The sequence below is a fragment of the Platichthys flesus genome, chromosome 2, assembly GCF_949316205.1.
Source record: "Platichthys flesus chromosome 2, fPlaFle2.1, whole genome shotgun sequence".
Classification (NCBI taxonomy): domain Eukaryota; kingdom Metazoa; phylum Chordata; class Actinopteri; order Pleuronectiformes; family Pleuronectidae; genus Platichthys; species Platichthys flesus.
Window position 1 is genome coordinate 2910813 of NC_084946.1, and position 19219 is coordinate 2930031.

Below are 19219 nucleotides of genomic sequence, written 5' to 3' on the forward strand. Positions count from 1 at the left end.
ACACAGACACAATCACTGCCCACAATGTCAGTCAGGAGACCAGGGGTCCTCAGTGACACATCACCACAGATTAGTTTTTTTTCCTGAGCTGGGTGGAGGTGGAGAGCCATGGTTGAGTGTAATGATTGTTTCAGATGGGTCTTGAACTTCAAAGCTTTTCTCCCCACCATAGGAAAAAGGGAAGCTTGACTCGCTGTGGCTACAGTGCCCCCACAGCTCTTTCATGTCCACGGTTAGAGCCTTCGACTGGACCCTAGCATCCGGCCAATACAGGAACAGGGTCGATACCTCCTGATAAGGTCACACAGCATAGAAAGCTACTGATAAATGATTGAACCAGTTAGCCCGGCAGATCCATGCCTGTAAATAAGTGTCTCCGTTAAGGGCTGAAGTGAATAAATGGTAATAATTTGTATTGATTCTCTACACATCAATTGATTAGTTAGTGACTGGGGGTTAGAGGTCAAATGCCTTCTGATTGGCTGCAAATAGACAACTCTTTCATATCTTACAACTCAATTCACAGAAATGTCACTCGACCAAAATGGAAATTTTTTAATGTTACAAATGGTCCCATTCATTAGAAAAAGGGGAACGATTTTATAAATACAGGAGAACCATTAGATGTCACATTGCAGCAGTCTAGAGGCCAGTACCTCTGCCTGTCACGCAGAAGACTGGTGTTCGATTTCAAGAAGAGGAGTGTATCTGTGTTGTCTTTTTCAAAGACAGCCTGAATGCTCGAAAGGTCCTTAGCATGAACCTGGGTCGAAACAACATCCTGCACTGATGCCTTTGTCAAACACAGTGAGGTCAAAATTAGCTGCCCCAGTCAGTCATTCAGTTTAGTCAGCTAAAAAACTTTTGGATTGTTGAATATCAACAGATTTTACTCAATCTATCATTTGATAGAAATTTGGTAATCATTGGCAGCTCAGTTATTGTACTGTAGTGGTTATCACATTTACTTAATATACAAAAGGTCCCCAGCTTGAAACTGGGCAGAAACAAAATCCTGCACTGAATTAACAGTTAAGATTATTCAGGTAGAACTGGCCTTGAAGCCATGCTCAACTGATTAACGTTACATACTGAGGCCATCAAACCCCATTCCACTCTGAGCTGATAACCATCAAATTCCATCTGTAGCAAAGTGAGAATAATGTTCAAACCTTCTGTACTTTCTATTAAATTTTTTCCAAATTGCTTTTAGGTAACTTGATAAAATTGCAGAAAGTCTGAGATGTTCATCTAACATGCAACTATATATTTAGGGTTAGGGTAACCTAACTAACTATTACTAAGAATGTTATATTTCATCTCATCATAGCTTTATGTATGTATCAATCTCAGTCATATTTCACACTGTTATCATTGTAATTTCAAATGTTGTTGTATAGTCGACCCCCCAACAACAACGGTTTATTGGGTCATGGTGGGGATAGAATATGTGACCTCGCCCTTTAGAAATAGTCATTAAGTGAAGACCACAGTAGGCCTGGACAACATATGTACTTAAAGATTCAATTAAAATATACCTAAATGATTTAATTTATAATAACTTATCAAATGTACTAATTTTAAGTAGAATATTCCTACAAATAGTGTACCTTTTGGAGTTTTTCTTTGCAGACACATGATTGTAGGAGTTTCAGATGTTAGGTCATGAATGCTACCTCTTGAGTAATTTTATTTAATTTCTGGGAAATTCACTTTTCAAACAAACAGTTTCATGTTCAAAGGGCTTCATTCCAACAGAACGGATGGTTTACAATCCTGAGAGGACATCCTTGTGACGATTCAGGTCGGGTGGAGGGACCCCAGAGCAGAGTCAAACACAGAGCACGAAGATGGTGGGTTCAAGGCTGTTTATTTATTGTGGGGCAAGGTAGAAAGACGGGGTGCTGATGGCTCCGGGAGTTCTTCAGCGGGGAGGAGAAGCAGGAGGGCAGGATGACGGGGTTGCTGATGGCTCCGGGAGTTCGTCAGCGGGGAGGAAGAGCAGGTGAGCAGGATGACAGGGTCCTGGAGGACAGGAGAACAAACACAGGGGTTACAAGATATACGCAACAGGAGAAATGGACTGAGGGGCCAAGATCGAGTATCTACCAAGGTAGTGACAATGACGAACTGGCAATGACTTGCCGCACAGACAGGGTAGATATAGCCAGAGGGTGATGAATGCAGGTGCGCTCATTGGTGAGCCTCCGCCAAGTCATCTAATGCAGTGGTTCTCAACCTTTTTTCAGTGACGTACCCCCTTCGAAGAAAAAATTCTGCCGAGTACCCCCTAACCAGCGCAAAGCATTTTTGGTTGAAAGAAAGATGTAATGTGATTTATTAAGCCTTGTAACTAGACACATTCAAATTTAAAACTCCATCAATGTCCATAACATTGCTCATTTGTAGTGGTCTCTCTTGAACTATTTCGAAATAAAAAGATTTAAAAATAACTAAAGACTTTTATTATTATCTCAATATAAATAAAGATTTGTGCACCTCAAAATAATTATCAACTTAAAGTGACCTCTTTTGGGATCATAATAAAGATATGTTCTCAAACTGAACTCATGAACTTAATTATAGCTAAACACTTCTTCGCAAAAAATAAATCATTAACTTAGTTTTAAATAAAAGATTAGCTCAAAACATTTTTTTTTCAATATTTATCATCTTAAAATATCTTCTTTAAAGATCGAAAAGAATACTGACAGGTAGCTTGTTTCCGTTTGCTTCGGGGAGGCTTTTCGCATCGTGTCTTGAGATGACCTGAATTCAGAAAGTTTCCTCTTTAAAAACTCAGGTGGCTTACCAACATGACTTTCATGTTTTGTCTGGAGATACCGCTGAAAATGTGGTGGCTTAATGCCACTGTTGGCTAATCTCTCCCCACAGAAAAAACAAAAAGTGTAAATAACGCAATATATGTTATTGTTTATATTATTGAAGTGTCTTTCTGTTATTTTAATGTGAAATATTTGCTCGCTTTAAGGTCATACAATTTCATTTCCGCTTTTGTATTACATGCTTTTATTTTGAAAGGGTACCGGTAGAGACGCGGACTTCTTGTTATGAATCATTAACTTCACAATGGAAAACTTTTAAGTTTTAGCGCCCCTCCGAAGAGGGACAAGCTCAGGTTTGATGAAGGAGGTGTGAAAGGTCAGATGATCTTAAGAGCGCAGGGGAGCTTAAGACATACTGTCAACGGATTGATGACCTTCACAACCTTGTACGGACCGACGGAGCCAACTTCTTAGACTCCACCTGGAGTGGAAGGTCTCGGGAGGACAGCCACACTTTCTGCCCAGGCGTGTAAGTAGGGACAGCAGTACGACGGCGGATGGCTATCCTCTCATTCCTGACTGCTGTGCGAACCAACGCTGCCCGAGCCTCCCTCCATATTCTCCGGCAGCGGCGTAGATGGAGCCGAATGGAGGGGACGGCCACGTCCTCCTCCTGCAAAGGGAACAAGGGGGGTTGAAAACCGTTCATTACTGTATATAGAGTCATACCTGTGACAGAGCTAGTAAGGGAGTTGTGGGCTTGGTGTTGCGGGAACTAGGTCTGTAAGTTAAGGAAAAGTTCAACCGTCCCAGGAACAGAGCCCACCTAGCCTGTCGTTGGTTAAGTCTCTTAGCTGACTGGAGGTACGACAGGTTCTTGTGATCCGTCCACACGATGAACAGGTGCTCCGTTCCCTCCAGCCAGTGGCACCATTCTCCCAGCGCCAGGACGACGGCCAGCAACTCCCAGGTAAACCGTAGCGTTGGAAAACCGAGTCTTGAGCCCTACAAACGCTCTCTCCGCACTAGGGGACCAGGTGAAAGAGATTTTAGGAGATGTAAGTCTGGTGAGTAGTGTAGCGATCTTACTGTAATCCCGTATGAATCGGCGGTAGAAGTTTGCGAAGCCAAAAAAAACACTGCAGACCCAGGGAAACAGTATCGTTCCAACTTCAGCAAGTTATTTACCCCGAAAACAGAGTTACATGTCGGACCAAGCTAAACACGAGCCGGTAGTTTCATATCTCCGAGAGACAGACGCTTCATTCACGAGGCTGTGATTGGATGAGCCCATCAGGTGATGACACGAATGAGTGACGTAAGGTTTTCAGAGTAAAACTTCAGAAATGTTCTTTTCATCTTAAAGCAGCGGTTATAACTGCTTTTAAATTGTACATTTATATGGAATGAGTATGTGACTGAGGACCCGTTTATTCTTTCTCGTGTTAAGCAATTATACTTTGCTTAACACGAGAGAGTGCTGTTCTGCGTTTTTACCCTCATAGTTGTTTGCACTTATTGTAAGTCGCTTTGGATAAAAGTGTTGAGTGTTTTATTGGAATACTGTGAAAGTTTATAACAACAATAAGACAATTGAATTTCAAATTATGAGGGAATTTCAGCAGTCAACAGCTTAGTTTGCCATGGACATGTGAATACGGTGCTGTATTTACCAGTATTTTGGGAGGACAGATATTTTTATGGAAAGCCAGTAGAAATTTTGTTCTTACAGGGCACAGACTCACAATCCCCAGCATAATTTCTTCCTGTTGCGTGGATTGCTGATGTGTTGTTAACACATCCACTGTGTATTTAACCAACACAAGTGAAAAAGTAACTGTAATCATGCCACTCTGCACAGTGGTTGAGATTTAGTATAGTGTTCATGGTTAATTAAGATTGATGGGTTGTCACTCCTATCCAGGGAAACAGACTTACTGAGCCTCATTGTTTTGGATTATAATAAAATTTTGAAATAAAGTGCACTGTTTCAAAAATGTTTTCATAGCATTGACCTTTGCTCATTGTATACAATGTAATTCATTATAGCACACTCACTTACTTAAGTCCAATGTTGTGCAATAGTAGGAGTAGATTTGACGTTGGCTAATTATTAATAATCATGAAATATGATTATTAAAATAACAATTATTTATCAAAAATAATTAAAAATTATAAAGCTATTAATTAAGAATAGTAAAACAATTAATTAGAAATGATATGGTTATCCATTAATAATAGTTAAAATAATTAATGAAAACAATAAAATTATCAATTAAGAATACAATCTGTAATCATTGCTTATTGTCGCGGGGCACCACCCTGGTTACAGGGACCAACAATTCAATCTTTAAATATCAGTCTCAATGATATAAATTATATTAATAATCTCAATATTTAATATTAATGATTATATAATAAACAATGAAGGATTTTAAGTTCGAGCACAGGCTAAAGTAATCCAGCTGTATTCACATACATATGCACAAATAATCCCAGAAATACAAATACTTTAATTACAAAAGTATTTATTAAAAAGGGGAAATAAAGTTAATGTTATTTCAATGATTCTTCATTTAACAAACTCCAATATTTCAAAGGTGGTAACAACAGCAGCAGCACTTATCACAATTGTCACACATGTAATACGGAGTATCTACAGTTGCAATCAGAAATATTCAACCCCCCAAAGATTTTAAGGATTTATCAATTAAAGTAGACAGAATCTTGTTCTTTGATCAAGATTCTGCTTCGGATGCCTTCTTTATGAGTTGAGTGATACAGAAAATCAACACGGAAAATGCATGATGTAGTATTTGTGTGTAGCAGTATATTTTGTTAAGATAGCCATGTCACAATTATTCAACCCCTATATAAAATTGTTGTTTTTAAAGCTGTCTGACAGTTTTTGTTGTCCTAAAGTTGAGTTGAAACATTATTAAGCCTTTGGGAACTCTATACTGATCCTTCATTTGCTTCAGCTGTGATGCATATATAAACCCCACCCATGAAGGTATTCAAGGTGAGTTGCAATCATGGGAAAGACAAAGGAGCTTACACAAAAGCTGAGAGAGGAGATTATTTCATCACACCTGAAAGGCCTTGGGTAGAAGAAGAATTCCCCAAAAAATTATATTCCAAGAGACACAATTGGTAACATTATAAGGAAGTTTACAACTGATGGAGCAGCTTCAAACATGCCTGGCCGTGGAAGAAAGCCCAGCATTTCATCAAGGACCCTCAGCAACTTAGTCAGAACAACTCAGATAAACCCCTGTGTGACTACAAGACACCTACAGGATGACCTGATGAAGGCTGGTACAAGTGCTGCAGTGGCAACTATAAGACATGCAGTGCATAATAAAGGACTTAATGGCCGGCTCCAAGACGCACTCAGCTCTTGACCACAAGCAACATCAAAAGTCGACTAGAATATACCAGGAGGAATTTGGATAAGCCTACAGAGTTTTGGGTGACAGTTCTATGGACTGATGAAACCAAACTGGAACTGTTTGAACGTATGGACCAGCGGTATGTCTGGCGTGTGAAAGGCCAGGCTTATGACCAGAAGAATACCATCCCCACAGTCCAGCATGGAGGTTGGTCAAAGATGATATTGGGCTGTTTTTCTGCGGCAGGAACTATCAATCTTTATTGTGTACATGGCATCATGGATTCACAGAAATACCAGGCCATTTTAAAGAGGAATGTGATTCCTTCTGTTGACAAATTAAACCTTGGTGATCATTGGACTTTCCAGCAAGACAATGATCCAAAGCAAAATCTCCAAGTCCACCAAAGCTTGGTTGAGAAAAAGATCCTGGAACGTCCTGGAGCGGCATTCACAGTTACCAGATTCAAATTTGATTGAAAATCTTTGGTGGGATTTAAAGAAGGCAGTTGCAGCATGGAAGCCATCAAACATCACTGATCTAGAGGCTTTTGCACATGAAAAATGGGCAAAGATTCCAATCGAGAGGCGTAAGAAGCTTGTCCGCACTTACCGAAAACATTTTTTAGAAGTTATAAAAGCTAGAGGATGCGCCACAAAGTACTGAAGCTGGGGGGTTGAATCATTCTGCACATGCACATGTGTTGAAAGAGTTACATTTTTCATTTGAACTTCAAAGTTAAGTCAACTTCTGTTGTCAAAATATCTAAAATACGCATCAATAAATATCTTTTGTGGTTTGATGAGGTTTTTTGTCATTTATTGTCATTATCTGTCATCCACATCACCACAATGTCTATTGAGGTGAGGGGGTTGAATATTTCTGATTGCAACTGTATGTGTGTGTGTGGTTGTGTGTGTGTGTGTGTGTAAGAAAGAGAAAGGGGAGTGGCTATGGCGTAATGACGAGGTCACGTGGTGACGTCCTCTGGCCGAATTCAAGGTGATGTTACATTCACGTACTTTCAAGATGGAGGTTACCTTAGGGAAGCCACGTTGCGAAAAGCAAAATGGCTGCCGGTCACTGACCTTAACAAAGGGGATATTTAAGACAAAGGGATTTCTTATCTCGTGGTTTGTAGGTCGGGACGTGTGTAAAAACAGGTTTAGGAGAGAGAGAGAGAGAGAGAGAGAGAGATCAGGAAACATCAGAAACATCGTCAGAGACAACTACTAGCGAAGCAGGCAGTCCAGTTACGTGAGATTTATCTTTTAACAGATGTTAATCTCCGCACAACATCTCTGACGGTAGCACGTTAAAAGGAAGCGCCGGGCTTCTCAAAAACACAGTAAACAAAGGAACCGGATGTGACGTCTCAGTCGTCGTGTGTTACACGGCTTAAAACAGATCAGCGATCTACAAACATACAATCAAACAAATGACACGCTAAGTATTTAAACTAGTTCTCTGCACAGACAATTCATAAGCCTCTTACTGTGACCTTCACGGTGTTGCGTGCGCGTGTCGCGCAGATATTCCGGAAATCCAGTGAATAATCGTGGCCGCTCAAGCTTGGCGGCGCTGGCTCCTCTGTCGCAGCGGCGTCGGCTGGGCCGAATAGGAACGGATTCGTCTTGCTCCTCAACGGGATGATGTCGTTCTTCTGCAGTGATGAACAGCGGTGGCACAGTTGTTTTGGAGATCGTGGAAAAGAAAAGTCTTTGTCTCGGCCGGCGAATGAGCTTCCTCTTGCACGGCATTTTCAAGTTAAAAGCAAAAATAGTCTTTCAAAATAAGTGTTGACTTAAGCTAAAAGAAAATAGAAGCTAGAACAAACTTTTGTGGATGTTTCTCCCATGAGAGCTGGAACATCTGGGAGGCCCCAGAAGGGCCCTGGTCGAAGTCCTGAGCAGGGAGAATGAGCATGGCATATAGCAAAAGTTAAAGTTGACTCTTCATAGCTGGAACATCTGGTAGGCCCCGAAGGGGCCCTGGTCGAAGTCCTGAGCAGGGAGAAATGAGCAGCGATTATTGATGTCTCCGTGCTTTTATTCTACCTGAGAGGTCCAGCCTCCTTGAGGTGCTGGTCATAGGATGATGCTGGCTTTAAGCCAATTGAGTGTCAGAGTTGGACCTCAGTGGGCGGGGCTTGGAACTCAGCGGGGGTCCTAAAGGCTCTTCAGGACATTTTCCAACCACCAGGGGGAGATTCTTAGGCCTGCTGGAGAATGTTTTCCTGCCAAAAGTTTACAACCCTTTGTCCCACATCGGTTCCAGTGTCTGGTGCTCAGCCTCTGGACTCGGGCCCAACAGCAACAATTGACAGTTTCAGGTTTGATATTTATTTAAAGCCTGGTGTATTTACACCTGAATGTTTAATTGATATCGTTTAGAAAAAGAGTTATATGCACTGAGGGAAACAATCCTGATTTGCATTTGTAAAGCTCAGAGCATTGTCATTTGCAAGTGAAAGCCTCCCCTAGTGTTAGGAGCAGGGGGTCAACTCCCAACATTCCAAGGGTTGTTAAACTCCAAGAAACTGGTAAACCCGCGTCAATTCCTGGTTTATGTGCTGCCTGCAGATTCCTGTGAACAGCCGTTAACTGAAAGTTCTCCCAAAAGTTTCTGCGAAACGTACTGACACAAACTCTTCTTTTCATGCAGTGAACCTAACCCTAACCCTAACCAGTATGACTGGATGTGTATTATCAATGTGTGTGTCAGTGTGTAAGAGTGAGCGGAGGGAGAGTAAGGAGAGGCTGTAAAGAAATCACTCAATATGTGTCAGTCGCTGTTAATACTGTGGTGGTGGCAACAAATAATTCAACGATGTGAAGCACTTTGTTTCGATACGGATATGAATGTAGGGGCCTGCCGACACTTGGTTGACTTGGACAACCATTTATGATAATGACCCAGAGGGCACCCTAATGGTTGACTGTCTCCGCCTAACTAAACTATTCCAAAACGATCCCTGTGGATGGTTGTTCACAGTCTCTGCTTGCTGAGTGCACTCGGCTTCAGTTGTACCTTCATCTCTGCAGAAATGCCGCTGAGATTAGATTTTTGATTGCAGCTATCAACCGCTTACATTCTTGAGGCAGGAAGCACTGATCAGGCACAGCTCTCCGTGATAAAATTCTCCCCACATTAATAATATATTTCACAGATTTTTGCTTTCACACAAAAAAGTTTAAACCTCTGTCCATTGACTGCTGCTTTGAAGTTGAGTCCAGAAATATAGAATAGAATATTTTAAAAATGCCCAATGTGACCTCTCTATACAACCCAGTTTCTAAAACGCCCCTTCTAAAAGTTTCTGAAAGTTCAAACAAATGTATATCGTTAAATTGATCACAAAAACAATAACAGAATATGAGCTCAAAACTTCAAATTCCATGACAATATTCATTGGCAGAACTACCATCACCATTGAGGGAACATTTACTATTTATGGAGCTGGTTATGCATTAAAGAGTCCATTGCGAAGTGCAAAAGTTGACATGCTAATATCTTCTGAGTAAGACTGATAATAAACTATTGCAATTGCTAATTACCATTAAGTACAAAGAATGCCAGGGCCAATGGGAATATCATTACTCTCGAAGAACTAAATATTCTGACCTGATAGCACTCATATGCATGTGTGAATAAAATTAAGATATTTGACACAAATCCACATACGCTGTTTAAGCCTGTTATTCTCTTTTGTCAGGCATCTGAAACTTAGAAAGATATAAATGTGATCGTCTTGAAACCAAACAAATAAAACTACAAAAGAAGCCCCTTGAAAAGAGTCAGTTCTTTAAAAAAAAAAAAACAGGAGCAGGAAATCACTCAGATTGATTTAAGTTCAATAGACGAGGATATCAAAACTTAAACTGTGCAATAGCAAACATTGAAGACCATTAACTGGTAATAAACTACTTCCATTCATGCTTTATAACCTAAACAGTCTGACAATCCAGAGCAGGATGATTTAATCTTTTACAACATCCGTGAACTCTGTATTCTCATAGTGCCGGACGGTTTTTCGTAAATATTTCACAAGAGCTGATGTAAATGGTAAATGGTTTTGTATTTATATAGCGCTTTTCTAGACTTAAAGACCACTCAAAGCGCTTTACATTACAGTTTTACCTTCAGCCATTCACACACATATTCATACAGTGCATCTATTCGCAGCACTTTGTTATTCTAGGGGGGCCATTCAGGGTTCAGCAATACTTTGGCATGCAGATGGGTCAGACTTGGGATCGAACTGCCGACCTTCAGGTTGGACGACAACCACTCTACCCCTCAGCCATAGCCGCCCCCATGTACACCCCCCCCGACATACCCTTGCATACTCTAACACACAATCCCTTTCTCTCCACCAAATGGAATCAGTTAGCCAACCATCCATAACTTCCTCTCTGTTTTTGGTATTTATTAATTTAGTTTGACCCGGTTTTTTTTTCTAATTCCTTCCATCATTTTTTTCTAAGAAGATGAGAATTTGGATCTATGGGTCATCAGGGTTTCTTCTCCTTCTAAAGCAGGAACAAAATTCTTTCTCTGTTCTGCATGCTGCCGTTAAAATCTAAATTACTGTAGAAATAAATAATTAGACATTTTCAATATGGAACAAAGCGAGCACAGAGTATAACTTTTTTTTTATTTGTGTATTAATCACCCTCAAACAAAACAATTACCTTTATGTTAATTTTGTCATGCCACTGACTTCGAGGTTTATTTTCATTTAACCCCACAAAGTACAAAAATGACCCTATGATATGATGTGTTCATCTTTGCAGTGGTGGTGTTGTACCTTCAAGGCCTGGGGACCAAGGAGTGGAGAGAGGTGAGTGCAAAGCAGTTTTTAATCCAAACTTTCTTGTTTTACAGAAACAAATGTTAACTGATATCATCAGAAAATCTGATGTTTATGAATGATCACTGGAAAAAATGGTTCTGACAGTCGCCTGTCGTTCTGTTAAATCCCGCTTTCCTGATCAAGTAAGTCTTACACTATTAAGTTATAAAGCAAATGCATCATTTGTGCATCCATTCCACATAAGATTATTTCTGTGAACTGATTTATTTCATGTTAATAAAGGCATTTTGTACATCTATCTATCTCTTATCTTCAGCATATATCATACTACGTTTAATTTACAGGATGAGATGGTAAATATCCCTTGTACGTTTGAAGGTGTGGCCCACAATGTCAGTTTGCTGGAGTCCTGCTTTTGCTTGTTGAGTCGCTTCTTTTGGTGTCCATTTCCATCCTGTTAATGTCAATTATGTTCCAACAGCCCGTATAGATTTGTCTCGGGAGTCTGAGAGGGTCATCTCCTGCCTTGTTTTGGTGCATTTAAACTCCTATACAAGACTTGAGCTAAGCCGCATGAGGCCATACAGGCCGATGTTGCTCAGACATCTTGTAACTTTGAACCATTTGCTCACATAGGATTTGAGCATTCTCTCCATTTTCTAATCTCTTCAATCAATACATTTTTTTTTTGTATAGCCCATATTCAGAAAATCACAATTTGTCTCATAGGGCTTTAACAGGGTGTGACATCCTCTGCCCTTAACCCTCAACAAGAGGAAGGAAGAACTACTAGAAAACCCTTTTAACAGGGTCAAAATAACGGAGAAACCTCAGAGAGAGCCACATGTGAGGGATCCCTTCTCCCAGGATGGACAGAAGTGCAATAGATGTAAAGTGTAGAGGAGCACTTCATCAGGATAAAGGTTTTAGCAGCATTGATAAGGGTAAACATTTTGAAGGATAACAGAAGGTCAGATACTTGAAGGTCAAGTATCTGAGGAGAAATACTATATATCAGAATCAGAATTCTTTTTATTGCCATGTATATTTGCACATACAGGAAATAGCCTTGGTGTGGTTGGTGCACTTTACAAACAACAAATTAAAAACAACAATATAACAATATAAAAAAAAGAAAACAACAATATATACAGTAGAAGGGTTACGTGCGTTTTTAAGGTGCATAGATTGGTGATAGTGCCAGTAATATAGAGTTATAAATTATGTGTTGGGGGGGGGGGGTCGGTCAGCAGAGTCAGTGTGATGCGGAGTCAGTGTGATGCAGGGGGCTTGTTTGTGAGCCCCACTGCCATATCAAGCAGTCCTGCTGCAATTATAGTCTATGGTCAGCAGCCAGCAAGATCATGATCCACCATCAGGATCGGATGCCACCATAGTCCACAGTCATTGTCCACTGCCGCCAATTAGGATCCATCATCAGCTGCCACCTCGGTCTTGTCCACCACCATTATCAGATGCCAACGCGATAAGGGATCCGCCTTACTTACGATCAGCCAGCATGATACAGATTTATACTGGATCCACCATTACGATCTCTGAAACGCGATCCACAGATCATAATCCATGATATGGCCACAGCTGCAACCCTGGACCTGCGGGCGATAAGTCACAGGGACTCTGGGGGAAGGGGTCAAGTCAGTAACATATATTGATGAGATATGAATCACTTTGATGTGATGAGGAAGCAGAAGCTGGTAAGAGAAGCTCTGTGTGTCAATTGTCCGACCTTCTAGACCTATAGCAACATAACAAAGAGTAGGTCTAAGACTGGACCAGCTCTAACTATAAGCTTTATCAAAAAGGAAGGTTTTAAGCCTACTCATAAACGTACAGATAGTGTCTGCTTGTGATGAGAATTTAACTAATGTAAGTGGCCACATCAGTCGGGATAAAAGGTCAAAATGCACCACAGATTTAGCTTGCCAGGAAACATGATTGGTCGATGTTCTTAAAGCCATTCTGCTTCAGTTGCTGGACCGGCTTGCAGTCTTTGAGGCTTGCATCATAGCATCATCCAAGGCTTTTCGTAAATTTTGATACACCGGTGACAGGTAGCTAACAGAAAGCTAGCATGGCTGTGGCTCCATGGAAGAAGATGAAAACATACAATTTCCATTCAGAATGGGAAGAGGAATTTATTTTTACCTTTGTGAAAGACGAGTATGTATGCATGTTATGCCACCAAACACAAGCCCTGTTTAAAAGAGGAACTCTGGAGCGGCACCACAACAACGACCACTACAAATTTAAAGGCCGGTCCCCGCCGCAGAGCGAAATCCGTAAAAGGAATGTTGAAGAGCTCAAATAGGATTTGAAGGCTCAGCAAACGCTTTTCACAAAACCTGCTTCTCTGAATAAGGATGCTACTTAAGCATCATTCCATTTAAGTCACCTTTTGGCCAAACACAAGAAACCTTTTACAGATGGCGATTTATTCAAGGAAGCAATGGCCATTACAGCAGATACCATTTTCAACGACTTCAAAAACGAAGACGACACCTGCCCCAAAGGATAAGCGCAGTGAATGTGTTCAAGGCCAAGCTCGGTGTCTGGACCACACATTTAGGAAACGGAAGAATGACACACTTTCCCAACCTGGAGAAAATGTCATAGGCCATCGTGGACGAGGATGCTTTTAAACCTGAACTATAAAGGGGGGGAAAGGGCCAAAGTGGCAACAGAGTTCAGTCAGCGTATTGGTGATATTGCTGCATTTGTGTCAAATCCATTTCAGTCCTTTGAAATAGAACAAGTAGCAACCAAATTCCAGCAAGTACTTTCTTTGCCCTGTGGAGTTGATATGGAAATGGTTGATTTGTAAAATGACATAGAGCCGAAAGCCAGATCAAGGGACAGTGACTTTCGGGGACTTGTCAGCAGAGAGAAGTTTCCACTCCTCACTGCATGTGCACTAAGAGTGAGTGCCTACTTTGGATCCACATACCTGTGTGAAATGGCGTTTTTCACAAATGAAAATAATCAAATGTAAGTACAGGAGCCGGCTTACTGACAGACACCTCACAGACTGCCTCAGACTGGCTTTCTGTAGCTATGAGCTGAACTACAATGCACTCAGACAATATTCAAACACAGCCATCACATTAACAGTTTTGCTTTCTGGTGGCATTGTGAAAAGTGATGCTGCATAAGATGGGACATAGAATTGCACTAACTGAAAATGTTGTTCTTTGTTGTAATTTTGTTGTTCCCGTTACTGTTCTACTTTCTAAAATGTTAACTGGAAAAACATAGTAACTCACATGAAGCTTCAGTGGACAAACATTTTCTCTTAACAATGGCACCTAATATCATCTGCTCAGTGCAAGTATCTGGATTTTTTTCTTTGTTTTCTACAATTAATAAAAACTAGGGGTGCACCGATTTATCGGTCGTACATCGGTAGCGGCCGATATTCGCCTCGTTTACTGATATCGGCTTATCGGTAATAAACTTGACTTTCACCGATATCATTGGCCGATGTTCATATTTGTGGTAAAACCGCTGGGCACGTGCCGCGGCTGGGGGAGCAGTCGCTCCGTCGCCCTCCTCTCCGCGCCGCCGGAGGCTCAGTGCGCGGCACCGGGAGGTCCTCATCCGGTGGCGCCTCACGGCGTCGCTGGTGCGGGGTCTTTCTTTCTCTTGGACCGCGGGGCGGTGTCCGCAGTCAGCGGCGGCCACTCTGGACGCGTGTCGGGCCCTTCTCGCGGATCACCTCAGCTACGGCGACCGCTGGGGGAACCCTGAGAACTGGTGCGGACCAGGGGAATCCGACTGTTTAATTAAAACAAGCATCGCGAAGGGCCACGGTGGGTGTTGACGCGATGTGATTTCTGCCCGACACTAAAAACAAGTCAAACTGAGGAGGGCTTGTTAAGTTATCTTGACTCACACAGTGTAACTTGACGTAAAACGTATGAGCGTAGCGTCTGTTTAAGTACTTTATTCTCATGTGCATCGGCTCTATTCATCCGTCTCATGCACAGGTAACAAGGGAATTGACAACATACGTCATACACACAGAAGCCGTAACACATCTAATAAACGGGCAATACTGCTACCGTAAATCAATGAGAAGAGTGTCTCTATAATGATACTTTAACAGGGCTGTTTTAGACAGGGTAAAAAGGTGCTGTTTTAAATTATCCTTGTGGTATTTTGACCAAAATATGTTACAGTCATTTCATTAAGATCCCAAGGAACCATTTCAACTTGCGGTAAAATGGGCATAATATGTCTCTGTTAAATAAAGTTTAGTTAAATCAAAGATTGTTTCATAAATCTGATTAAATTTGTGCTCATTAAAAGATAAGAGTGATGAAGGGCTGAACATTTTTTAAATAGTGCTTTTTAAATAATGATTTAATTATTTTTCTGACACAAAAGGGTGAATGAATAACAACAAAAAGAAAATAAACAAATATCGGTATCGGCTATCGGCCAGATTGTTATTTTAAATATCGGTATCGGTATCGGCCAAGAATTTCCATATCGGTGCATCCGTAATAAAAACATATTCCCTTATACAAGACAGACCACATGCCTTTTTTTGGTGTCGGAATAAAATGTAATAACACTATAAAAAACTACATTAATATAAACTATAATAATTTGTTTTATTTATTTTATTCTATAAGCCATACAGATCTGCTTTACATGCAAGCTACATTGTTTTCTTCGTTGCATCCATTTGAAAGTTGGTCCAAAGCATTTTATGTAATTCATATACAATTTGCCTACATAAAAGTCTGCAAGTTGGAATTTCAATATGGCCATCTTTTTTACACAGTGCTTCAATAGGTAGATCTTGCCATTCACCAAAGCCAAGGTCTTGGATCTTGAGCTTGAAAAGGTTGGTAACCACTGCATCAGAGACATCAAAGAAGATGAAATGTACATCTCTCTTCTCACTATTGGCCGATTGGATTTGGTGCCAGATCATGCTAATGTATTATAAACATTCAGAGAACCCTGGAATTCCAGCTTTTTGGACCGGTGTTTAGAGGTCCTCAGGGTTCCTCCCTTCTCTGTGGTGAAGAGAGATTTCACAAAGTTGAAGGCGCCTTTAAAGAAATGGGTTCTCGTTCATTCTTTTCTTTTTCCAAACTGTTCTTAGGCGCTCTGGTAGCCTTAAGATTACCAGTTGACACTTGAATAAGGAATGAAAGTAAAACAATATTTTATCAATGTATCTTTTCTCATAGAATAAAACAACTCTAACACTGGACTACAAATCCACAATAGTATTTGGCTTTTTCCACCACTTCATTATAAACCATGCCAGAAAAAAGAAGAAAACACAATCACAGTAATGCAGTAATGTGTAATGCATGTATGTTTATGTATACACACAAACATGTCTCTCCCTTGTTATAACACAGCAAAGGAACACTTGTGAACCATTTTTTTAAGAGAGCATAGCATACATCTTTAACTGCTACAACTGATTGCAACACAATCTGTCCTTAAAACAGTTTCCAAAACAAACGTCAATAGATGTAACACATTGGCTAAATGCAAATGATTCTGACTTGCAATTTGAAGGCAGTAAAGCTGGACCCAATGTCAGAAGAGCATGATAAACATCCAGTACTGGTAGAATCTAAAAATAAGACAAACAAAGTTATTCTCCTGACAAGAATAGACAGCGTTTGTCTATGCCAAAAGAGCTCTCAAATGGCTTGATTCCTCACCATTAAATGTCACAGTGCCAACAAAATACGATAAATTATTTGGCAAATCCTAACATTGGAAAGAAAACATTTTTTTGTTGCATATTTATTAAATAAATAGGAGTCAGCTAATCTAACAAGGTACTTTGATGCAAGAAGTACATTTTGGAACATATGAAACAATTTAATGAAAACAAAATACATATGATATAGATAAACAATGCAAAAGCATACTTAAAGACAGTGCAAGTGAGGTGCTAAATGCTTGTCCTTAAGGGTCTTTGGGCTTGCATTGAAAGAGCAACATTGGTTCGTATTCTAAAAGGCAAACTTGGGCCACTGTGTTGTGTCCACCTTGCCACAACATAGCAACAGCTCGCTCATAGTCTGTGTCGAGGTGAGGGGGCTGGGGGAGCAACTTCACCTGCACCACAGAGGATCAATCAGTACAGGTGAGAGCTGTTAGCTGATTGATCCTCAGGTTTAAAAGGCGGCAACTGAGCTACCACTCAGAAACACGGACAATCACGGACAGACATGTATGGGAGACACTCAGGAGAGACTCCAAAAAGACTGAGCTGAAAAGCTTGAAGCCAGCAGAAAGTGCGGGCATCCTAAATTGAGTTTGGTGAAGTTATGTTTGCAATGTGTTAACCTGTTAATAAAGATGCTGAAATACAAAATTTCTGTCTCTGGCTCTGTGTGGGCCCTGTAGCATGGTCAACTGTCAGAGTCTGTTTTGAGAAGTTGGGCTTTCCTAGAAAGTATGTCCTTGTCAATTTTTCTATCATATTAAACCATATGTTTATGACATAAATTCAACAGGTAAACATTAAGTCAGGTGAAAGATCATTTCCTCTGTTTATTCTGCTGTGAAACAATGATTTTCTGTCTATATCACAAACATATTTACGTATAAACTAAAAGCATTTCAGCGTTTCACTTTCTGAATCCATTAATTTGTTCTAAAGGGGCTTTGATTGTTATACACAGACCGGAATATGCATGTCTTCATAACGTAGAGTCCTGACGTTTAGTTTCGTACGTAATCCGACTTGTACAGACAACCGACATGCTGCTGAGTCCAATGTGTTTGGGGATCAACCAGTCAACCCTGATCCACGGGTTGGCCAGCACTGATCTCAAGCATAATAAACTTTGCAAAAGAAAATACTCTTGTTTTATGCCCAATATCTCATATATAAAGAAATTGTAACCTACCGGTCTTGTAAATCTAAAACTGGATGTTCAAATCAAAACCTAAAACATGAAAAACTTAAAAATGTAATTTACTTTAAGTATGTTGCCAAAACTGTCCCATTTTTAGATAAAAAAAAAAGAAAAAAAAAGACATTTGGTTGAAATCCTTCTTCAAATATATACACCTCAGGATTTTCCTTCCCCAAAATTAATTCTTACTTGAGTTATGTGTTGCAAAATCCTCTGTAGACGTAGCACATCGGGCGGCTGTGGCTGAGGGTTAGAGTGGATGTCCTTCAACCTGAAGGTCGGCAGTTCGATCCCCAGTTAGACCCATCTGCATGCTGAAGTGTCCTTGGGCAAGATGCTGAACCCCGAATGCCCCCCCATAGAATAACAAAGTGCTGCGAATAGATACACTCTATGAATGTGTGTGTGAATGTAAAACTGTACTGTAAAGAGCTTTAAGTGGTCATCAAGAATAGAAAAGCGCTATATAAATATAAAACCATTTACATCCAGCTGTGAGAGAAATCTGGATTGCAGGCACATGGTGGTAATGCGCTTATATTCTGCATGTATCTGAAAAAAAAAGGTATTACGGACATAACAATACATTTTGATCACTTAATTTTTCTGATGCTCTCACCATTGTAGTTATTTAAAATATAATTTACATCACTCAATATTTAGTTTTTCTGTTGGATGGATTTTAGTTAATGTATGTATACTGATTTAAAATCCTGGGTCAGTAGTATCAGTTGAGAACCATATTGGTGTGTCATGTACTACGTCATGTCTCCTATATGCAAACGTCTTTTCCATTTTCATCATCAACACCTTCCTGTTACTTCTATTTTGAACATCTTAAAGAAGTTCCACTCTCAAGGCTCACGTCAGATTCTCCAATAGGATAAGATTGGCAGTAGTTTACTTCGGACAGCCTAGGTTATTTTATTCCACAAACAGCACTTGAGTTGCCCTCTGATTTCTGCTTGAGAGTTTACCATCACCTCAGGACACCCCAGCTTTCTCAAGTGAGTGTGGCAGATTGCCTGTTTATTCATCAAGTTAGCTTTCCAGTGAGGGAGCCTTTCTCAGTCAGGCAGGGATGCTTTGAGACGAGGGCCTCTCCCACCATGTTAAACTGCTCATCAGTGACATCATCTTTGTACAGGTCTATTTCTTGCACCAGTCTCTAGACAGGGATGAGGATACTCAAAAACATGGAGAGGCTATTAGCAAAGTGGAGAGTTGAGGGCTCTGTCATTGGGATTACTCTGATAGTCCCTCTATCCTGTACTTCATCCATTGAAGTGAGATACATAAACTTAT

The 19219-nt window shown here is 40.5% G+C and overlaps 1 protein-coding gene across 2 annotated transcripts in view; it reads left to right on the plus strand.

Moving 5' to 3' along the window:
• LOC133959432 (copine-9-like) overlaps window positions 1-19219 on the plus strand; it is a 193495-nt gene that overhangs the window by 38434 nt on the left and 135842 nt on the right. For both annotated transcript variants that reach the window (XM_062394596.1, XM_062394595.1), the window contains exon 3: window positions 10975-11021. In XM_062394596.1, the coding sequence (XP_062250580.1) occupies window positions 10975-11021 (47 nt within the window). The remainder of the gene's footprint in view (window positions 1-10974; window positions 11022-19219) is intronic.